The following is a 16,073-nucleotide window of genomic DNA, read 5'->3' on the forward strand; positions in this document are numbered from 1 at the left end:
TCCAACTGTTTGAATTTATTGTACATTGGACAATGACTCACAAACATGATGACCATTGCTGTGATTATTTTGGGAGCAAGTCTTGGTAGGTCATTCATTTGCGAGGGTATCATAACAGACTTCATTTGGGTCATGACCCGCCATCCACATAAGCATTCTTGCAGCAGAAATGCTGCCACTAAATATACCATAAACAAAATAAGAGAAATACCTTGTGAGGTGCTTGTTTCAGTATAATGCTCTCCATACTGAATGTGCATTGGTGGCATTATAAATGGCTGTTGCCTTGGCTAAAATCAAAGAATAAGAATTGTATGAATATGAGAAGCAGCACTACTTGAATTCAAGTAAATTAGTACAGCTATTAGTTTCATACTGCAACATCTCTTTCAGGAGCGACTCCAAATATTGCAAGTATTTACCACCGCTTTTGAAGATTAAGTCTATTATATAATCACAATTTCAGAGGGTTCTTTAACCTGCCTCTCTTTTTCATCTTGACCAGATGCCATTAATGCTTCATATTTCGTTGACATGTTGCTCGTGTAGTTCAATAAATTATTAGGCAGGTTTCTTTATTCTTCAAGCACACAAAACAAATAGTCTGCTTAAGCGGATGCATGGAACTGACCAGAAACTGAGAGATTTGTAGGTTATTTACTCCAATGTTGCTGATTTCAGGAGCATTTGTTGTAAGCAGGCAAATTGATTTGAATTGTCACGTGGTAAATTCCTCAGGAGATTCTTTCACTCCATCACCATAATTTTGGCAGAAACCCCATTCACTTTTCGAAGTGTAGTTTCCATCATACATCTACCAAAGTTACAGTGGTGGAATGGGAGAAGCTACAAGGAAATTCTGGCTTTTATATTTAAGATAGGCATCCTTCTTAAAATGAAAAATTGGTCAACCCAATGGCATATTTTGATGGGACTGCAGTTATAGATTTTATCATGGTGAATTATACCTGTAAAAGCTTTTCTGTGTGTAAGTGTTCACAGCAGATGCACTATTCTAAAGCAGTGACCCAATAATAGTTTCATAAAGAGTTATATCCTTACTGAGTATACAGCAACTTTAAAATTTGTACAGCTGGGACTAAATGTTGACATTTCCTAAATAATATCATAGAAACACTGTCAACACAGTAAATGACTGCGGTCTATCACTATCTCAAATCAATTGGTGATGGACACAAAATGAACCAGTCAGTCACCACATCCGGAGGATTCATTTGGACAGGTGCTGAACTGTTATGCTATTAATACCAAAAACTATATTAATACTGGCTAGGTTGATGAATTAACACCAATACTTGTTTGAAAATTGAATGCCACCGTTGTTCTTTGGTTATGATAAGACCAGCTGTTAAAATTCAAAGATGCATCTTTAAATGTTATCCAGTCATACGCCATTGGTGGAAATTTCCAGTAATGCATATCACCACAAACTTTTAAAACCAGAATTCATTTTTGTGAATAATCTCGAGCGGATTGTGACACAAGAATAGAAGATGCAAAAACTCATCTTGTTAAAAGTCTTTGCAGAATTTCTTTGGTGGTTCATTCGGTAAAGACTGCATTTCATTCAGTCAAACAAACCAGGAGCTCCTACATCAGGAGTCCCAATGCCAATTCATACCCACTCATGCTTATTGAAGCCAGTGGCAGGACCATGGTTCAGCCAACTTATTTGTTTATTAATGGTGAATTGCAGACATCAGCCACAGTCCAAGAGGCAACTCAATAGCTTTGGAAGGTACCAAGAGCAGACGGCCAAGAGTCCATGGGAGGTGGGGTGGTGTTAGTATTTGGACGTGGGGGTGGGAGGAAAAGGAGGTAGGAGCCCAAATTAGAGGGAAGCAGGCATTGGCTCAAGAATTTATCACGGAGCCTGGATTGAGTAAGAAATAAGGAACTATCTAGAGGCAGCCTCGGTTCAGCTGCCAGGTGCCCGAGACCGTGGATTGCACGGTGCATGCTGAAGCTAATCACAAGTGGATTTTGCAAAGTGGGGCCTCGGGCAGATATGATAATCAGCCCCTCTCCTCTTCACTTGCACATTCATAGGGCCTGTTTCAGGCACGGACCTTGGACTCCAATGCAGCTATGCCAGGCAGCACACCTCCAGTGTGGAATGAGCACATGCAGTCACCTCCCAATATTAGACTCCTGGTTGACGGTTTTATGCCGGTAAAACAAACGCGAGATCCAATTTCTAGGCCTTATGATATATTGACTTAATTGATCTCAGCTGAAGTGGCAGCCATAAGGATACAACAATTGGCTTCAGCAGCCCCTGGGTAAGCAAGGGCAAAAACAGCCACTGTCCATGCTCCTGACTTTCTACCCAGTTACTTGGGCTACAAAGTACATGTTTATGGACTTGAGCGAGAATAGGATCGCCCTGACCTGTGATGCCATTGTCAATCCTGCCAGCCCTTATTCAGACACTGGGAAAAAAGACTGCTAGGGCGGGTTACCAGGACCAGAATTCTCCAGCCGTTCGCCCCAGCAGGATTTTCTAGTCCTGCCGACAGTGCACTCCCTGTTGCAGGTTTCCTGGCAGCATGGGGTGGCTTCAATAGGAATTCCCACTGCAGCGGTGCAAGCAGAGAATTGCGCCACCAGCGAATGGCGCACCGCCTCCCGACATCGAGAAACCCGCAGCTGGGAGGCCGGAGAATCCCGCCCCTGAAGACACTCTGTATTCCGAGAACCATATCCCAGAAATATTTTGCTCCTTTTTTCCCTCAACTTTTGCATTCAGGAGTGGAAAATGGATAAAAGGGTGGGATGGGGGCGATCAATATCAGAAAATATTAGCTGAAACTGCAGTTACACAAATAAAAGTACAAATCAAGTGTCCTAAACAAGTTTCGACTCTATCGCTTCAAGCAATTATAGCAAATAATGTGCCATATTTCAACAAATCATGGTAATCACTGCACCAATTTTAAATCTATTTCACTTCTGAGTGACACAAAAATCATTGATGGAATAGATCCTGTCTGTTATAGTGAACTATATTCACAATGGGTCAGGAGGCAAACCAGCTGCAACATAAAGCAATTTGAGAGACAGCCTTTTAATATAGTAAAAGGAAAAACATTTCTGAACACATTTGGAAAGTATTTATGTTCAGAGAAAAAGAAAAAAAAGTCAATACAACTTGATGACATCAAGACTAAAGTGATGACTAAAAATAAGAATTATCTACAGGATTGTTATTCACAGAAAAGGGTTGATAAAATAAGATGTAATTTAGAAGGTTATTGCAATTGCCAATGTAAATAAGTCCCTGTTTTTATTAATTACTGCTATCCAATGCCACATATAGCACTGGTGACAAGAAGCATACCAAAGATGATCTGCTCCATGTGGGTCGTCTCCTGATTGGCGTCGGGGAACATGTCTGTGTTTGTCTGTGAGAGAATACAGCAAAACGTTAGTAATTCAAGAATGTGACTTGAATAATCCTCCTGTTTGAGGAGCCCACTGCTCTATTAACTTACAAACACATGCTTCATAGATTGCAAACCCTCCAGGGAAAGAAGGCACTTCTTCACACACACATGTTCCTGCGTCCAAAATACGTGGAAGCGCTTGCAGAAGGTAGCTTTGCTATGTAACAGTTAAAACGAGTTTTCAAAATTTATCCACAAGCTGTGAGCATCAGTGGTAGTTATTGTCCATCCCTAGTTACACCACTGAGTGGCTTGCTAGACTATTTCAGAGGGTAGTTGAGAGTCAATCACATTGCTGTGGGCCCAGAATCGCACACTGGCCAGACGGCTAAGGATGGCAGATTTCCTTCCTTAAAAAGCGCATTGGTGAACTAGGTGGGTTTTTATGACATTCGAGTAGTTTCACAAACACCATTCCTGAAATTAGTTTTTTTTAAATTCCAGATTTGTTTAATCAATTGAATTTAAATTTTCCAGCTGTCTTTGTAAGCATCTGAACTCATGGCTCCGGTTCATTAGAGCAGGCCTCTGGATTAGTGGCCTAGTAACTTAATCGCTATACTACTGTACCCTTGTAGTAAAGTATATTAAGTATACCCTTTAGACATTAATGTTCCAATGTCCTTCCTCAACCAACTTGTGCAGAGTACCGTTGTATTGGTGAAAACACTTCTTTTTTAAGCAACAAAATAGCCACTATGGACAAATAATTGTTCCTATCCTACAGATCCTTTCCTTCAAACATCTTGAAAGATTAATGGGGAATTGCTTTAACAGGTCACGGCAAATGTTATAAATGAGATCAAACAGCTTTAAAAATACCAAAAATGTGTTGTTATCAAGTTCCAGGATAGGCTATTTGAGTAAGCTGCACTAAAAGCCCTAAAAGCTTTCATTCAAGGATTTTACAAAAATGATTAAGTTACAATCCATATGACCCAAGCAACCCTGCAAGTGCCACTGGGTAACCTTGTACCAAAACCAAGGCATTGAACCATTATCACTCATCGATAAAAGAGGAATGCAAAAAATTAATGCACTGAGCTAGAATCAGGGAAGTTTAGTGCAATAGGGACTGCTTGGAATCTCAAAATGTATGTTTATATGATGTAGGACCAGTTAATCCTCCCCTTGCTTCAGTGCTCTAAAATGCTGAGGGTGCTGACTGAATCCAGAATCTGAAGCTCCAATTTTAACCAAAGCTGCCCCGAAAGAGGAAATAGATTTAGATTGGGCACCAGATTTACAGCCCACCTGACTTTACACTACATTTGGTTGGAATCTAGCGCTCTTCTGGCTTTTTAGGCTCTCACTTACTAATATATATTGTATACATCAATCCAAGAAAAAAGCTCTGAAATAAAAACATGCTTTTAGTGGTGTTAAGCCTGAACACAAGGAACGGTTAAATGAAGGGGATGTTAGGAATGTGAAAGGAATGCTTACATGTAGGCAGAGAGAGTGGGAAATTTCTTCTCATCATCATATTGAATATTAGAACCAGAACTGAAAGCAAGAATACTTTCTGATTAAATGTGTCCTTATGTGGGTTCTTTCTCAGTAACCAAAAATAATTAAGATATAGGCGTGGAAAGGATATAACAGCAATGAATCGAGTGACAGGTGCATGCAAACATACAAATCCTGGCTTGTGATATCAGGCTCAAACATAAAATCCATGCTAGTCAGCTGGAATAGATATCTAAATCATCTGTCCAATGAAAATGATTGGTTGAAGAATTAAATTCACAGGTAACATATAGACGTTTTAACAATGTGTGAGATATTCATAGAAGTCTTCATCATCAGGGTAGAGGCTACTGGCTTGATTACTATCCTTGTGGTGGGTAGCAGGATCGGGAAAATTACCAGCTCGGCCGACCCCTGGGGAAAATACCCTCAAATGGAGAAAGTGCCCTCAAAGATGTTTTTTTCCCTTTCCGGTGGGGAGGCGCCACGGATGCAGGCTGCTGACCCTGGGAACCGTTTGGATGCAGCCACAGGGGCTGCCAGGTGCAGAGGCAGGCTGATTAAAAGACTCACTCTGCTTTGGGACTTAGTCCCAGTTAGAGTGAAGAGAGACTCTTCAGCCCTCATCCCTCCCACACTACCAATCGCAGCTCATGCTCTCCCCAATGGCCGCTCATGAGCTCCATGCCAAGGTATGCCATCCCACCTACTCCTCTGGTCTTTCCTGCCCCCATGTCAAGATATGCCACTTCCATGTCCACTCACTCACTTAACACTGTACAGAGCCAATGAATCCAATAGTGACAATCCCATGTGTAAAAAAAAAAAGAGTTTTAATAAATCATTAATACTTTCCACTTCCTTAAAAAAGCTCCTTTTTGCTACAGGCCAAAATAAGAATCAATCAACAAGACCATTTAAAGTATCAATTGCAGAAACTGCAAGCACTTGAACCCTCTAACTTGTGTATACATTGGGCAATTTGCAACATAAATCAAAAGGCCAGAGCTGTCAATCAAGTTTAATTTTCCCTGTGGCTCTGGTTTTTCGGTACTAATGGATATTGAGGCTCTCAGACAGTACTGAGATGCCTCAGCTCCAGGGAAAATGATGATTGATTGACAGCTCTGGCTCTCTGATCTGTGCTATCACTTATGCAATGCTTATTTAAACAAGGCAGAGGTTTCAAGTGCTGCTATTTCTACTATTGATACTTTAAAGAGTCGGAATGATCGACACTTTCATTTGCCTACAATAAAAAGGAGCTTGTTTTTTTATGTGGAAAATTATCAATGAATGATGTTTTTAAAAAGATTTTTTCAACCAATCCCTTGTCACTATTGGATTTATCAGTTCTATACAGTACACATTTGGTGAATGGGCATGCAAGTGCCATACCTTGGCATGGGAAGCATGAGGGACCATTAGGGATTGATGGAGCACAAATTTTGGCATAGGGGGCATGAGAAAGGCTTTTTGAATTTACCATCTAAAAGGTCCCCTCATGCAAATTACGGTTCACGGCACTACATGAGGTGCCATGAACCATTACTTTTTGTAAAGCTAGCCTAGATCCACTAAAATTGCAGAGAACTAGGAGATCCCCATCTCCGCAATGGAGCCAACCAGGTCGGGAGTGCAGGGTACGGGCTCGCAATCCAAACCAGCCCCTCAAAAGGCACTGTTGAAAATCGAAAGCCCAGGAATGGGATTGGGAATTCATGAATCTGGTCCCACTCATCATTCTTAAGGTCTGCAGAAACCACCCACCAAATTGGCAAAAATCCAGCTCTATCTGTCAGCTCGTTCCTTGACCATGCACCCCTAACTCAAACCCCTGACCTAATCTAGTTTCTTACTCATCTCCTCTCATCCCCTCTCCCAGGTCATTCTATCTGTGACACCCACCTCTTATTTCCTTGGCCGACATTGTCTCCTAGTTTATCAAAGCCTGAAAATTAAAATTCCAATCCTCGCCCTTCCCTATCTCTGTAACTTCCTTCAGCCCCTACAAATATTCCCCCTTGTTCCTCTAACTTTGGCCTCATGTGCTTCTTTCACCCTCCCTTTGCCCAACCATTGTGATTCCTTCCTAAACTACTGCGCCTTCACTTCTCTTAAAACCCCACCACTTAGAACTTTCTTTACCTTGGCATCCACTTTTTGTGAAATGCTCTTGAATGTTCTTTCCATATTACAAAGAGGTATTTACACACATGTATCAACTCAAATGGTAAATAGGTTATTGAGATTCCAACATATATGAGCTACTGAGCCATATTGTGGAAAGGAGCTAAATATCGAAATATCATGGATACAAGAACTGGCTCACAAGTGCTTTTGCAATCAAATTACTTTGCTCAGCTTGGCCATGTCATGCTGCTCTAAGGTACTAATATGAAGTGCAGGGGTGCAGGACAATTATCAGCTCAAAATTCCGGACTTAACAAAATCAGTAGAGAAATCTCCATCAAGTTTTCAAAGTAACTTTTTTTTCCAAAATATTTTTATTCTCCTTTTTCACATTTTCTCCCGCATTTACACCCATCAACAATAAACAATAATCAGCAAGATATGTCAATCCCCATAACAATAACAACGATCCCATAATAAATAGTGCCCATGATTTGTAGAACCCCTCCGAGCTTCCCCTCAATTCGAACTTAACCTTCTCAAGGGTCAAGTATTCCAACAGGTCCCCCCGCCATGCCAGGGCACTGGCTGGAGAGGCTGCTCTCCATCCCAGCAGGATCCGCCTTTGGGCGATCAACGAGGCAAAGGCTATGACATCTGCCTCCGCACCCGTTTCCAACCCTGGCTCGTCCGACACCCCAAATATGGCCTCCCGGGGACCCGGGTCCAGTTTCACACGCACCACCTTTGAAATTATCCTAAACACCTCCTTCCAGTACTCCCCTAGCTTTGGACAGGACCAAAACATATGAACCTGATTAGCGCCCCCCCCCCCCCCCCCCGCAACGTTCACACACATCCTCTACTCCTTCAAAAAATCGGCTCATCCTCGCCCTCATGAGGTGCGCTCTATATACCACCTTCAGCTGTATCAGCCCCAACCTCGCACATGAGGTGGAGGCATTCACTCTCCGGAGCACCTCACACCAGACCCCCTCCTCTATAACCTCTCCCAGCTCTTCCTCCCACTTTGCTTTGATCCCTTCCAGTGGTGCCTTATCCTCTTCCAAAATAGCTCTGTACACAGCTGACACTGCCCCCTTCTCTTTCAAAGTATCTCTTGATATTGTGTTTCCTGAGGCATACTTCTCAACTGTCATATTTTAATCAGGATGCCAAATCCAAAACATTCCTTCTGTGAAAAATAGCAGTTCAGTACAAGGTATCCAGGCTTGCAAAATCAATTGATGTTTTTTCCCTTTATCAGAGAAGCTACGGAGAGGAAATGTATTCCTGCAACAAGTGCCAAGACAAATTAAATTCTTTGATCAGATTGCAGATTCAATTCCGTCGGGGAAAGGAAGGGCCGTTTCGCCTCTCAGTCTGCCAAGTTCCAGAATGTCACGTTGCAGCTAATTTTCCCCAAAAGTATTTATTATTTCAAGAATAACAGTCAAAATCCACAGAATGTACAACAAAGTAGGTAAATTGTTATCTGCTTTAACAGTTGAACTATTAAATAAGTGCACGAATCCTGATCAATAAGAGTGGTTAATATGTAATTTGCCAAAATTAACCTAGTGCTTGGTCTCTAAAATGCAAGTCCATGCATTTCAATAATAACTTAACATCTGTTGTGTCACTTATTTGAGATACAGCTTGGCTGTTATAATTTTTTAATAATCCTGTTTCCTTCAGTTTACTGTACTCAAAAACACAGAACCAAATTTTCACCTCCACATGGTGATGGGTGGCCTCAAAATTTCAGTTTGCCTTCACTATCTCACCTGAGGGTGGGATCGGGGCTGGAAGATTACCCACCAATGGATGGTGGGCAGCCAATCTATTGTCAGACTTTGCCTGAAACTTTCAGTTGGCTGCAGACTCCAAAGGCTTCAGGGACCATGCAATCCAGTTGAAGGTGGCCTGGCCTTCCAGTCACAGCCTGGGAGTGGCGAGAGCTCCAAGTCAGATTTTAAGTCTCTTCATGCCAGCCTGGCCACAGCTATTCCTCCCCCACAATGGTGGCCCAGCTGTTGAAGCTATTTTTTAAATCAAAAAGAACCAGCTTAATCAAAGCACAGGGCGAAATCGCTGGCTTTGAAAGCAGACCAAGGCAGGCCAGCAGTACGGTTCAATTCCCATAACAGCCTCCCCGAACAGGCGCCGGAATGTGGCGTCTAGGGGCTTTTCATTTGAAGCCTACTTGTGACAATAAGCGATTTTCATTCATTTCATTTCAAAAGGTGCATGATGGGATCATCAAGAAGGAGGTGCTGTCTCTCTCTCATACACGAATTGCGGGCTCTGGCTTCTTCCAGGCTGGAGGGCCAATAGCCGGCCCCCCAGCTTCGAGAGCCTGCCCACTGTCATAATATACACCAGTATATCATGGTGCAGATACACACACACTGATGGACACACAGTGGGACCAATCAACACACACAACACCGCAGCCAATCACCAGTTAGAGCACACGCACTATAAAGAAAGACAGGGGGCATCAGAGTTCCCGCTCATTCGAGCTGCAGCTTCCTAGTAGGACAGAGCTCACAGCCTGCAGCACAGATCTTCACCATGTGCTGAATGCATCGACTGGTTAGGACAAGGCATAGGTCTTTAGTTCAATATAATATTGCCACCACTCCGCATCGCCGGTAACCTAGGGGCCAACTGGAAGATATTCAAACAACGCTTCCAGCTCTCCCTTGAGGCCACAGATTGGGAGGATGCCTCGGATACCAGGAAGATTGCTCTCTTCCTGTCCACGGCCGGGGACCATGCCATCCACATTTTCAATTCTCTCACCTTTGCTGATGATGAAGATAAAACAAAGTTTATGACGGTCCTCCTCAAGTTTGACATTCACTGCAGCGTAGAGGTGAATGAAAGTTTTGAGCGCTATGTGTTCCAACAGCGTTTGCACGGTAAGGATGAATCTTTCCAGTCCTTTCTCACTCACCTCCGCATCTTTGCACAGTCCTGGAGCTACGGGCCCACCCCGACTCCATAATACGCGACCAGATTGTTTTCAGTGTTCAGTCGGACCCCCTACGACAGCAGCTCCTCAAGTTAAAGCAGCTCACCCTAACGACCGCCATCAAGACCTGCGTGCTAAACGAAAACGCCACGAGTCGGTATTCCCACATCCAAGCGGGTGAAACGGCGCGGCAAGGTCCCTACGAGGCGGAACGGGTCCAAGCAATCGAGCAACTCCAGGGCCTCAGCACTGGATGAGGACGGCCATTTTGCGTGCTTTTCGCGGACTCCCGCGCTTGTGCGCACCTAACGAGGGGACGGCGACTTCGACAAACGTAATGCTCAGGCGCGCACCACGTACGACCTCACTGTGCATGCGCGGTGGCGCAGCGAACGTAATGAAGCTACGACGTGCGGCAACTGTGGCTCCGCCCATTTAAATGGGCAATGCCCTGCCAAATCCCGACGATGCCTGAGATGTGGCAAATTTGGCCACTATGCTGCCTTATGCCAAGCAGCTCAGCCTGCCAACTCATATTGCTTCAGCCAGCCTCGCAGGAATGTCCGGGCCGTTCAACCCACGGTCACCGAGTCCGATGCGGACCTATCACACAACATTGACACCAAGGACCCGAAGGCGCCGCTTCGAGTCGGTATTGTGACAAAAAACAGGGTGTCCCCGAATCAAAGACACCAGCCGCTGTCGGTATACAGCATCGATCCAGACGATGAGTGGTGTGCCACCCTGACGGTCAACCGGTCCCAAATACGATTCCGCCTGGACACTGGTGCTTCCGCCAATCTCATTGCGCGATCTGACTTCCAAAGCCTTAGTGTCAAACCAGCCATCCTTCCATCAGCCTGCCAGCTATTGGATTACAATGGCAATGTCATTGCTGCCAGCGGCTCAAGCCAACTTGAAGTGACGCACAGGTCACGCAAAGCCATTCTTCCTTTTGAAATAGTGGGCTCCTCGAAAGCCTCCCTGCTTGGCACACAGGCATGCAAGCTGTTGAACCTAGTTCAGAGAGTTCACTCTCTCTCTCCTGCTGACGCGTCTGCCTTTCAGGACACTGATCTCAGGGCGCAGCTCGACGTCATCATCAACCAGCACCACGACATCTTCGAGGGCATGGGCACGCTCCCGTACACCTACAAGATTTTATTCAAACCGAATGCCATGCCTGTGGTGCATGCACCTCGCAGGGTCCCAGCACCCCTTAAGGACCGCCTCAAGCAGCAGCTGCAGGACCTCCAGGACAAAGGAGTGATTTCCAGAGTCACGGAACCGACCGACTGGGTCAGTTCCATGGTATTTGTAAAAAAGCCTTCCGGCGAATTGAGAATTTGCATTGATCCCAAGGATCTAAATCGCAATATCATGAGGGAGCATTATCCAATTCCCAAGCGCGAAGAGCTCACATGTGAGATGGCTCGCGCCAAGCTCGTCACCAAACTCGATGCCTCAAAAGGATTCTGGCAAATCCAGCTCGACAAATCCAGCAGGAAACTGTGCACATTTAATACCCACTTTGGCAGGTATTGTTACAACAGGATGCCGTTTGGCATCATATCTCCATCAGAAGTGTTCCATAGGATTATGGAACAAATGATGGAAGGCATTGAAGGTGTTCGTGTCTATGTCGACGACATAATCATTTGGTCCACCACCCCGCAGGAGCATGTCAGTCGCCTCCAGCGCATATTCAAACGCATACGTGAGCATGGCCTCCGCCTCAACAGGACCAAATGCTCTTTTGGTCAGACGGAACTCAAGTTCCTCGGGGACCACATCTCCCAGTTGGGTGTGCAGCCGGATGCGGACAAGGTAGCTGCTATAACAGCTATGAAAATGCCAGAGGACAAGAAGGCAGTCCTCCGATTTCTGGGCATGGTCACTTTTTCAGGGAAGTTCATCCCTAACCCGGCATTAATGAAGATATAGCCAACACAGTGCTCAACTGCCCCACTTGTCAGCGCTTCCAGCCGGCCCAACCACGTGAGACCCTGCAGCCCCATGAGTTGGTCACGTCACCATCGACCTGTTCCACCCGTTGGGTAGAGACTATGTCCTGATCGTGGACTACTTTGCAAATTACTCGGAGATGATACAGTTGCACGATATCACCTCGTCTGCAGTCATTCGCGCCTGTAAGGAAACCTTTGCTCGACACGGCATCCCACTCAAGGTTATGTCGGACAATGGCCCCTGCTTCGCCAGCCAGGAATGGTCCAACTTTTCCAGGCGGTACAATTCTGCCCATGTGACATCCAGTCCCCTGTACCCCCAATCCAACGGCAAAGCGGAGAAGGAAGTACATATAGTCAAACGGCTCCTCTGCAAGGCTGCCGATGCTGGGTCCAATTTCTACCTCGCCTTGCTGGCCTATCACTCCGCCCCACTGTCCACTGGACTGTCGCCAGCCCAGTTGCTCATGGGTCGTACCCTGAGGATGACAGTGCCGTCCATTAATGTCCCAGACCTCAACCACGTTCCGGTCCTTCGCCGGATGCAGCTGTCTCGTGCACAGCACAAGGCGGCTCATGACTCCCGTGCTGCTGATCTCCCTGCTCTGGCTCCAGATGACAACGTCCGCATCCATCTTCCGGATGATGGCTGGTCTGCAACTGCTGTTGTCCTTCGGCAGGTAGCCCCCCGCTCGTTCCTGGTTAGTCTACCGGATGGCTCTATTCTGCGCCGCAATCGACGCGCCCTTCGTCTCGTTCCACACTCGCTACGTGATCCTCCACTGTCGCCTCACCCTCCTGCTGACCCTGCCATGGACTATGCAGAGATCCCTGTCACTCTGCATCCCCCTGACTCTGATGCAGTCCAGCCCGCTCCTGAACTGGCGGCTCCCAACCCACCCTTGAGGCGGTCAACCAGAATTTGTCGCCCACCTCAGAGACTTAATTTATGAACTTTGAGGACTTATAGACTTTCTGAATTGTTTTGTTGCTTTGTTTGATCGTTTACCTGGTTTGTATATAGTGTTCATCTCGTTATTCTTGTTGCATACTGCTTCTCTGCACCAGGCACCTTCCCATGTAAATAGCTTAGTTCTCATGTACATAGTCCTGTAAATATGTCTTTCACGCCCAACACGTTGTTAGGAACATTTTATAAAAGAATGTCATGTCATAATATACACCAGTATATCATGGTGCAGATACACACACTGATGGACACACAGTGGGACCAATCAACACACACAACACCGCAGCCAATCACCAGTTAGAGCACACGCATTATAAAGACAGGGGGCATCGGAGTTCCCGCTCATTCGAGCTGCAGTTTCCTCGTAGGACAGAGCTCACAGCCTGCAGCACAGATCTTAACCATGTGCTGAGTGCATCGACTGGTTAGGACAAGGCATAGGTCTTCACTTCAATCTAATATCGTGTTAACCCACAGTGAAAGTATGTTAAACAGTTTCTGACTTAATAAAATAGTGTTGCATGATTTTAAGTGTTGTGGCCTGTATGTGTTCCGCGGATCCAGAGCGCCCAACATAACACCCACCATTTTCATTGGTCAGCGAGTCTGGCCTTCAGCTACTAATTGGCCAATTCAGTGTAAATCATTGCCAGGTGACTGCTTCCTACACAAGCCATTTCCCAACCCCAAATCCTGCCCCAGGATATCCCACTTAGCTGTACCTCCGAATCCACCAGTCAATTATGAGGAAGGTATATAACTCAGGAAATTTTGAAACCCTTCCAGTATTCTTTACATTATCATCTAATTGCTTTAATCCAGACCACCCCATCTTTCTATGGCTATATTTTTTAGGGCATAATAATAGTTCTCGTTGAGGTCATGGAAAAGGCAGTCAAGTTCAATCCTGGTGGCAGCAAGGAACTTAAAAGTTGGATCGAGAGATTCTTCTGAATCAAGGATACGGTTTGATTTTCGCAAAAACAATGGTCGTAATCACAGATATTGCATAGCTACTCCGATATGCACCCCCGGGGGGGGGGGGGGGGGGGGGGGGGGTGAACCAGACACCAGCAGCACCTACATGAGCCCGTGTGCTATTTTACAGCCTCTACCCTGACCTTATTTAATAAACACATTTCAGAACCCTATAAACTACCAGCATTTGAGATGGTCTGGAAATTTCTAACCTTCAGAGTTCAGTTAGCTTACATTTTAAAAATGTAGGGCTGAATTCTCCACCGTCGGGATTCTCCGTTTTGCCGGCCGACCGGGGGTTTCCCAATGGCATGGGGCTGCCCCACAATGGGAAACCCCATTGACCAGCTGGCGAAACAAAGAATCCCGACGACGTGCTGAACCAAAAATCTGGGGGCTGGATTCTCTGCACCCCCATGCCAAAATCACGTTCGGCAACGGGTGGAGAATCCGTTTTCGTGCACGAAATCAGGACTGGCGCTGGTTTCGCTATTCGCTGCCCCCCCCCCCCGAAAATTGGCATACTCCGCCGAGTATCCACCACCTCAGGCCATTGCCTGAGGCCCGCCACGCTATTCTCCGCCCCCAACCGGCCGAATTCCTGACGGCGTGGTTCTAACATGGTCCTGCCGTTCGGGAACTTCACATGGCGGCTGTGGACTCTGTCCGGGAGTGCCACAGTCGGGGGAGGGCCGATTGGAGGGCAGGGGGGCTTCACTCGGGACTGGGGGTTATATGCGGGGGAGGTCTGGGGCGGGCGAGCGGCCGATGCGGGGCACTATTTCGGCAGTCCAGGTCCGCAGGCCAAGTCCGCCATGGAGCACGGCGCTGTCGCTGGAGGCCGCCACCGTGCGCATGCACGGCCTCTGACCCGGAAGTGCAGGGAGCCGTATCGGCAGCTAGAGGTGCGAACTCTATGTCAGCTGCCTGCCAGCCCCCTGCAAGACGGTGAATCTGTGGCCTTTTGACACCAGTTTTCCTGTAATTCCCTGAAACTCACAGTTCTGCCTCAAAACACATGGGGCTGGATTCTCCATTACTGAGGCTAATTGCCAATGCCAACGGAGGATCTGTGGTGTTTCACAACGGGAAAGTCAGCGCAAAACCTACACCGATTCCACTACTGGTGAAGGGCTAGCACCAACACTGCGTGAAACACTCACGGAACCCGCGGAAAATCGTTGGGGAATCGCCGGATCCGTGCTGCTCATGCGCAGGGCTGACTAGCTGCAACCACGCATACATCTACACCCCCCATACATGCACTGATTGCACCGGCAACCCCACCCCTGGCACAAGTCACCCCCACAACCAGTGGCACAGACCTTCGATGAGTATGGCGGTGCTGGACACTGTTCGCATACCGTCTCTCTCTCTCTCTGTAACCACCATGTCGGGCTCACGACCGCTGAGACCACACTTGGCCCGCGCCATCGGGTACTTGGCCCATCGGAGGCAGAGCATCATGGGTGGGCCCGCTAATGACATTCCAACAGGGTTGCGACTGCGAGCTGCGCGTGTCTCGATGATGCTGATTTGGAGGGGGTGGAACATCGGCAGGCGCCGTTTTGACGCCTGGTCGCGTGATTTCGGCGTCAGGAGCCATTCTCCACCCAATTCCCGTTCCCGATTTCATCGTCAGGCAATGGAGAATCCCGCCCATGATTCCTGAAATCAGACATTTTTGCAACAGCATTCCCCGTCCAGTTTCAGCATGTTGCTGAATTGCTCAAATACTGCCCAGGTCTTGTAACAAATAGAGAATAAATTCTTCCCTTAGTAGCTCCTCAATTCTGCTTATTCAAAAATATCCACGGACCAACACGAGGCCCTCTTACACAAGTAAAGAGCCTGGATATGAACATACGAACAAGAAAGGGGAGTACGCCACTTGGTAGAGTATGCCAGTAGAGTGTGCTCACCATTTATTAAGATCATGGCTGATCTGTTAACAACCTCAAATCTGCATCCTTCCTACCACCTACCCACCAGTAACCTATCACCCCCTTGCATAGCACAAATCTATCCACTTCTGGTAGTACTTTGTTACAGATTTTTTTTTTAAATTACATAATTCAACAACTCAAATTTGTGTGAAGTAATGAAAA

General features: G+C 46.3%; 1 protein-coding gene across 4 annotated transcripts in view; it reads right to left on the reverse strand.

Annotated features, from left to right (window-relative positions):
• Nucleotides 1-16,073, reverse strand: part of LOC140425095 (tyrosine-protein phosphatase non-receptor type 14-like) — a 391,006-nt gene that overhangs the window by 58,676 nt on the left and 316,257 nt on the right. For all 4 annotated transcript variants that reach the window (XM_072508993.1, XM_072508997.1, XM_072509005.1 and 1 more), the window contains 2 exons: nt 3,362-3,425; nt 212-290 (listed from right to left, as the gene is read on the reverse strand). In XM_072508993.1, coding sequence (XP_072365094.1) covers nt 212-290; nt 3,362-3,425 — 143 coding nt within the window. The remainder of the gene's footprint in view (nt 1-211; nt 291-3,361; nt 3,426-16,073) is intronic.

Source organism: Scyliorhinus torazame, chromosome 1 (assembly GCF_047496885.1).
Source record: "Scyliorhinus torazame isolate Kashiwa2021f chromosome 1, sScyTor2.1, whole genome shotgun sequence".
NCBI lineage: Eukaryota > Metazoa > Chordata > Chondrichthyes > Carcharhiniformes > Scyliorhinidae > Scyliorhinus > Scyliorhinus torazame.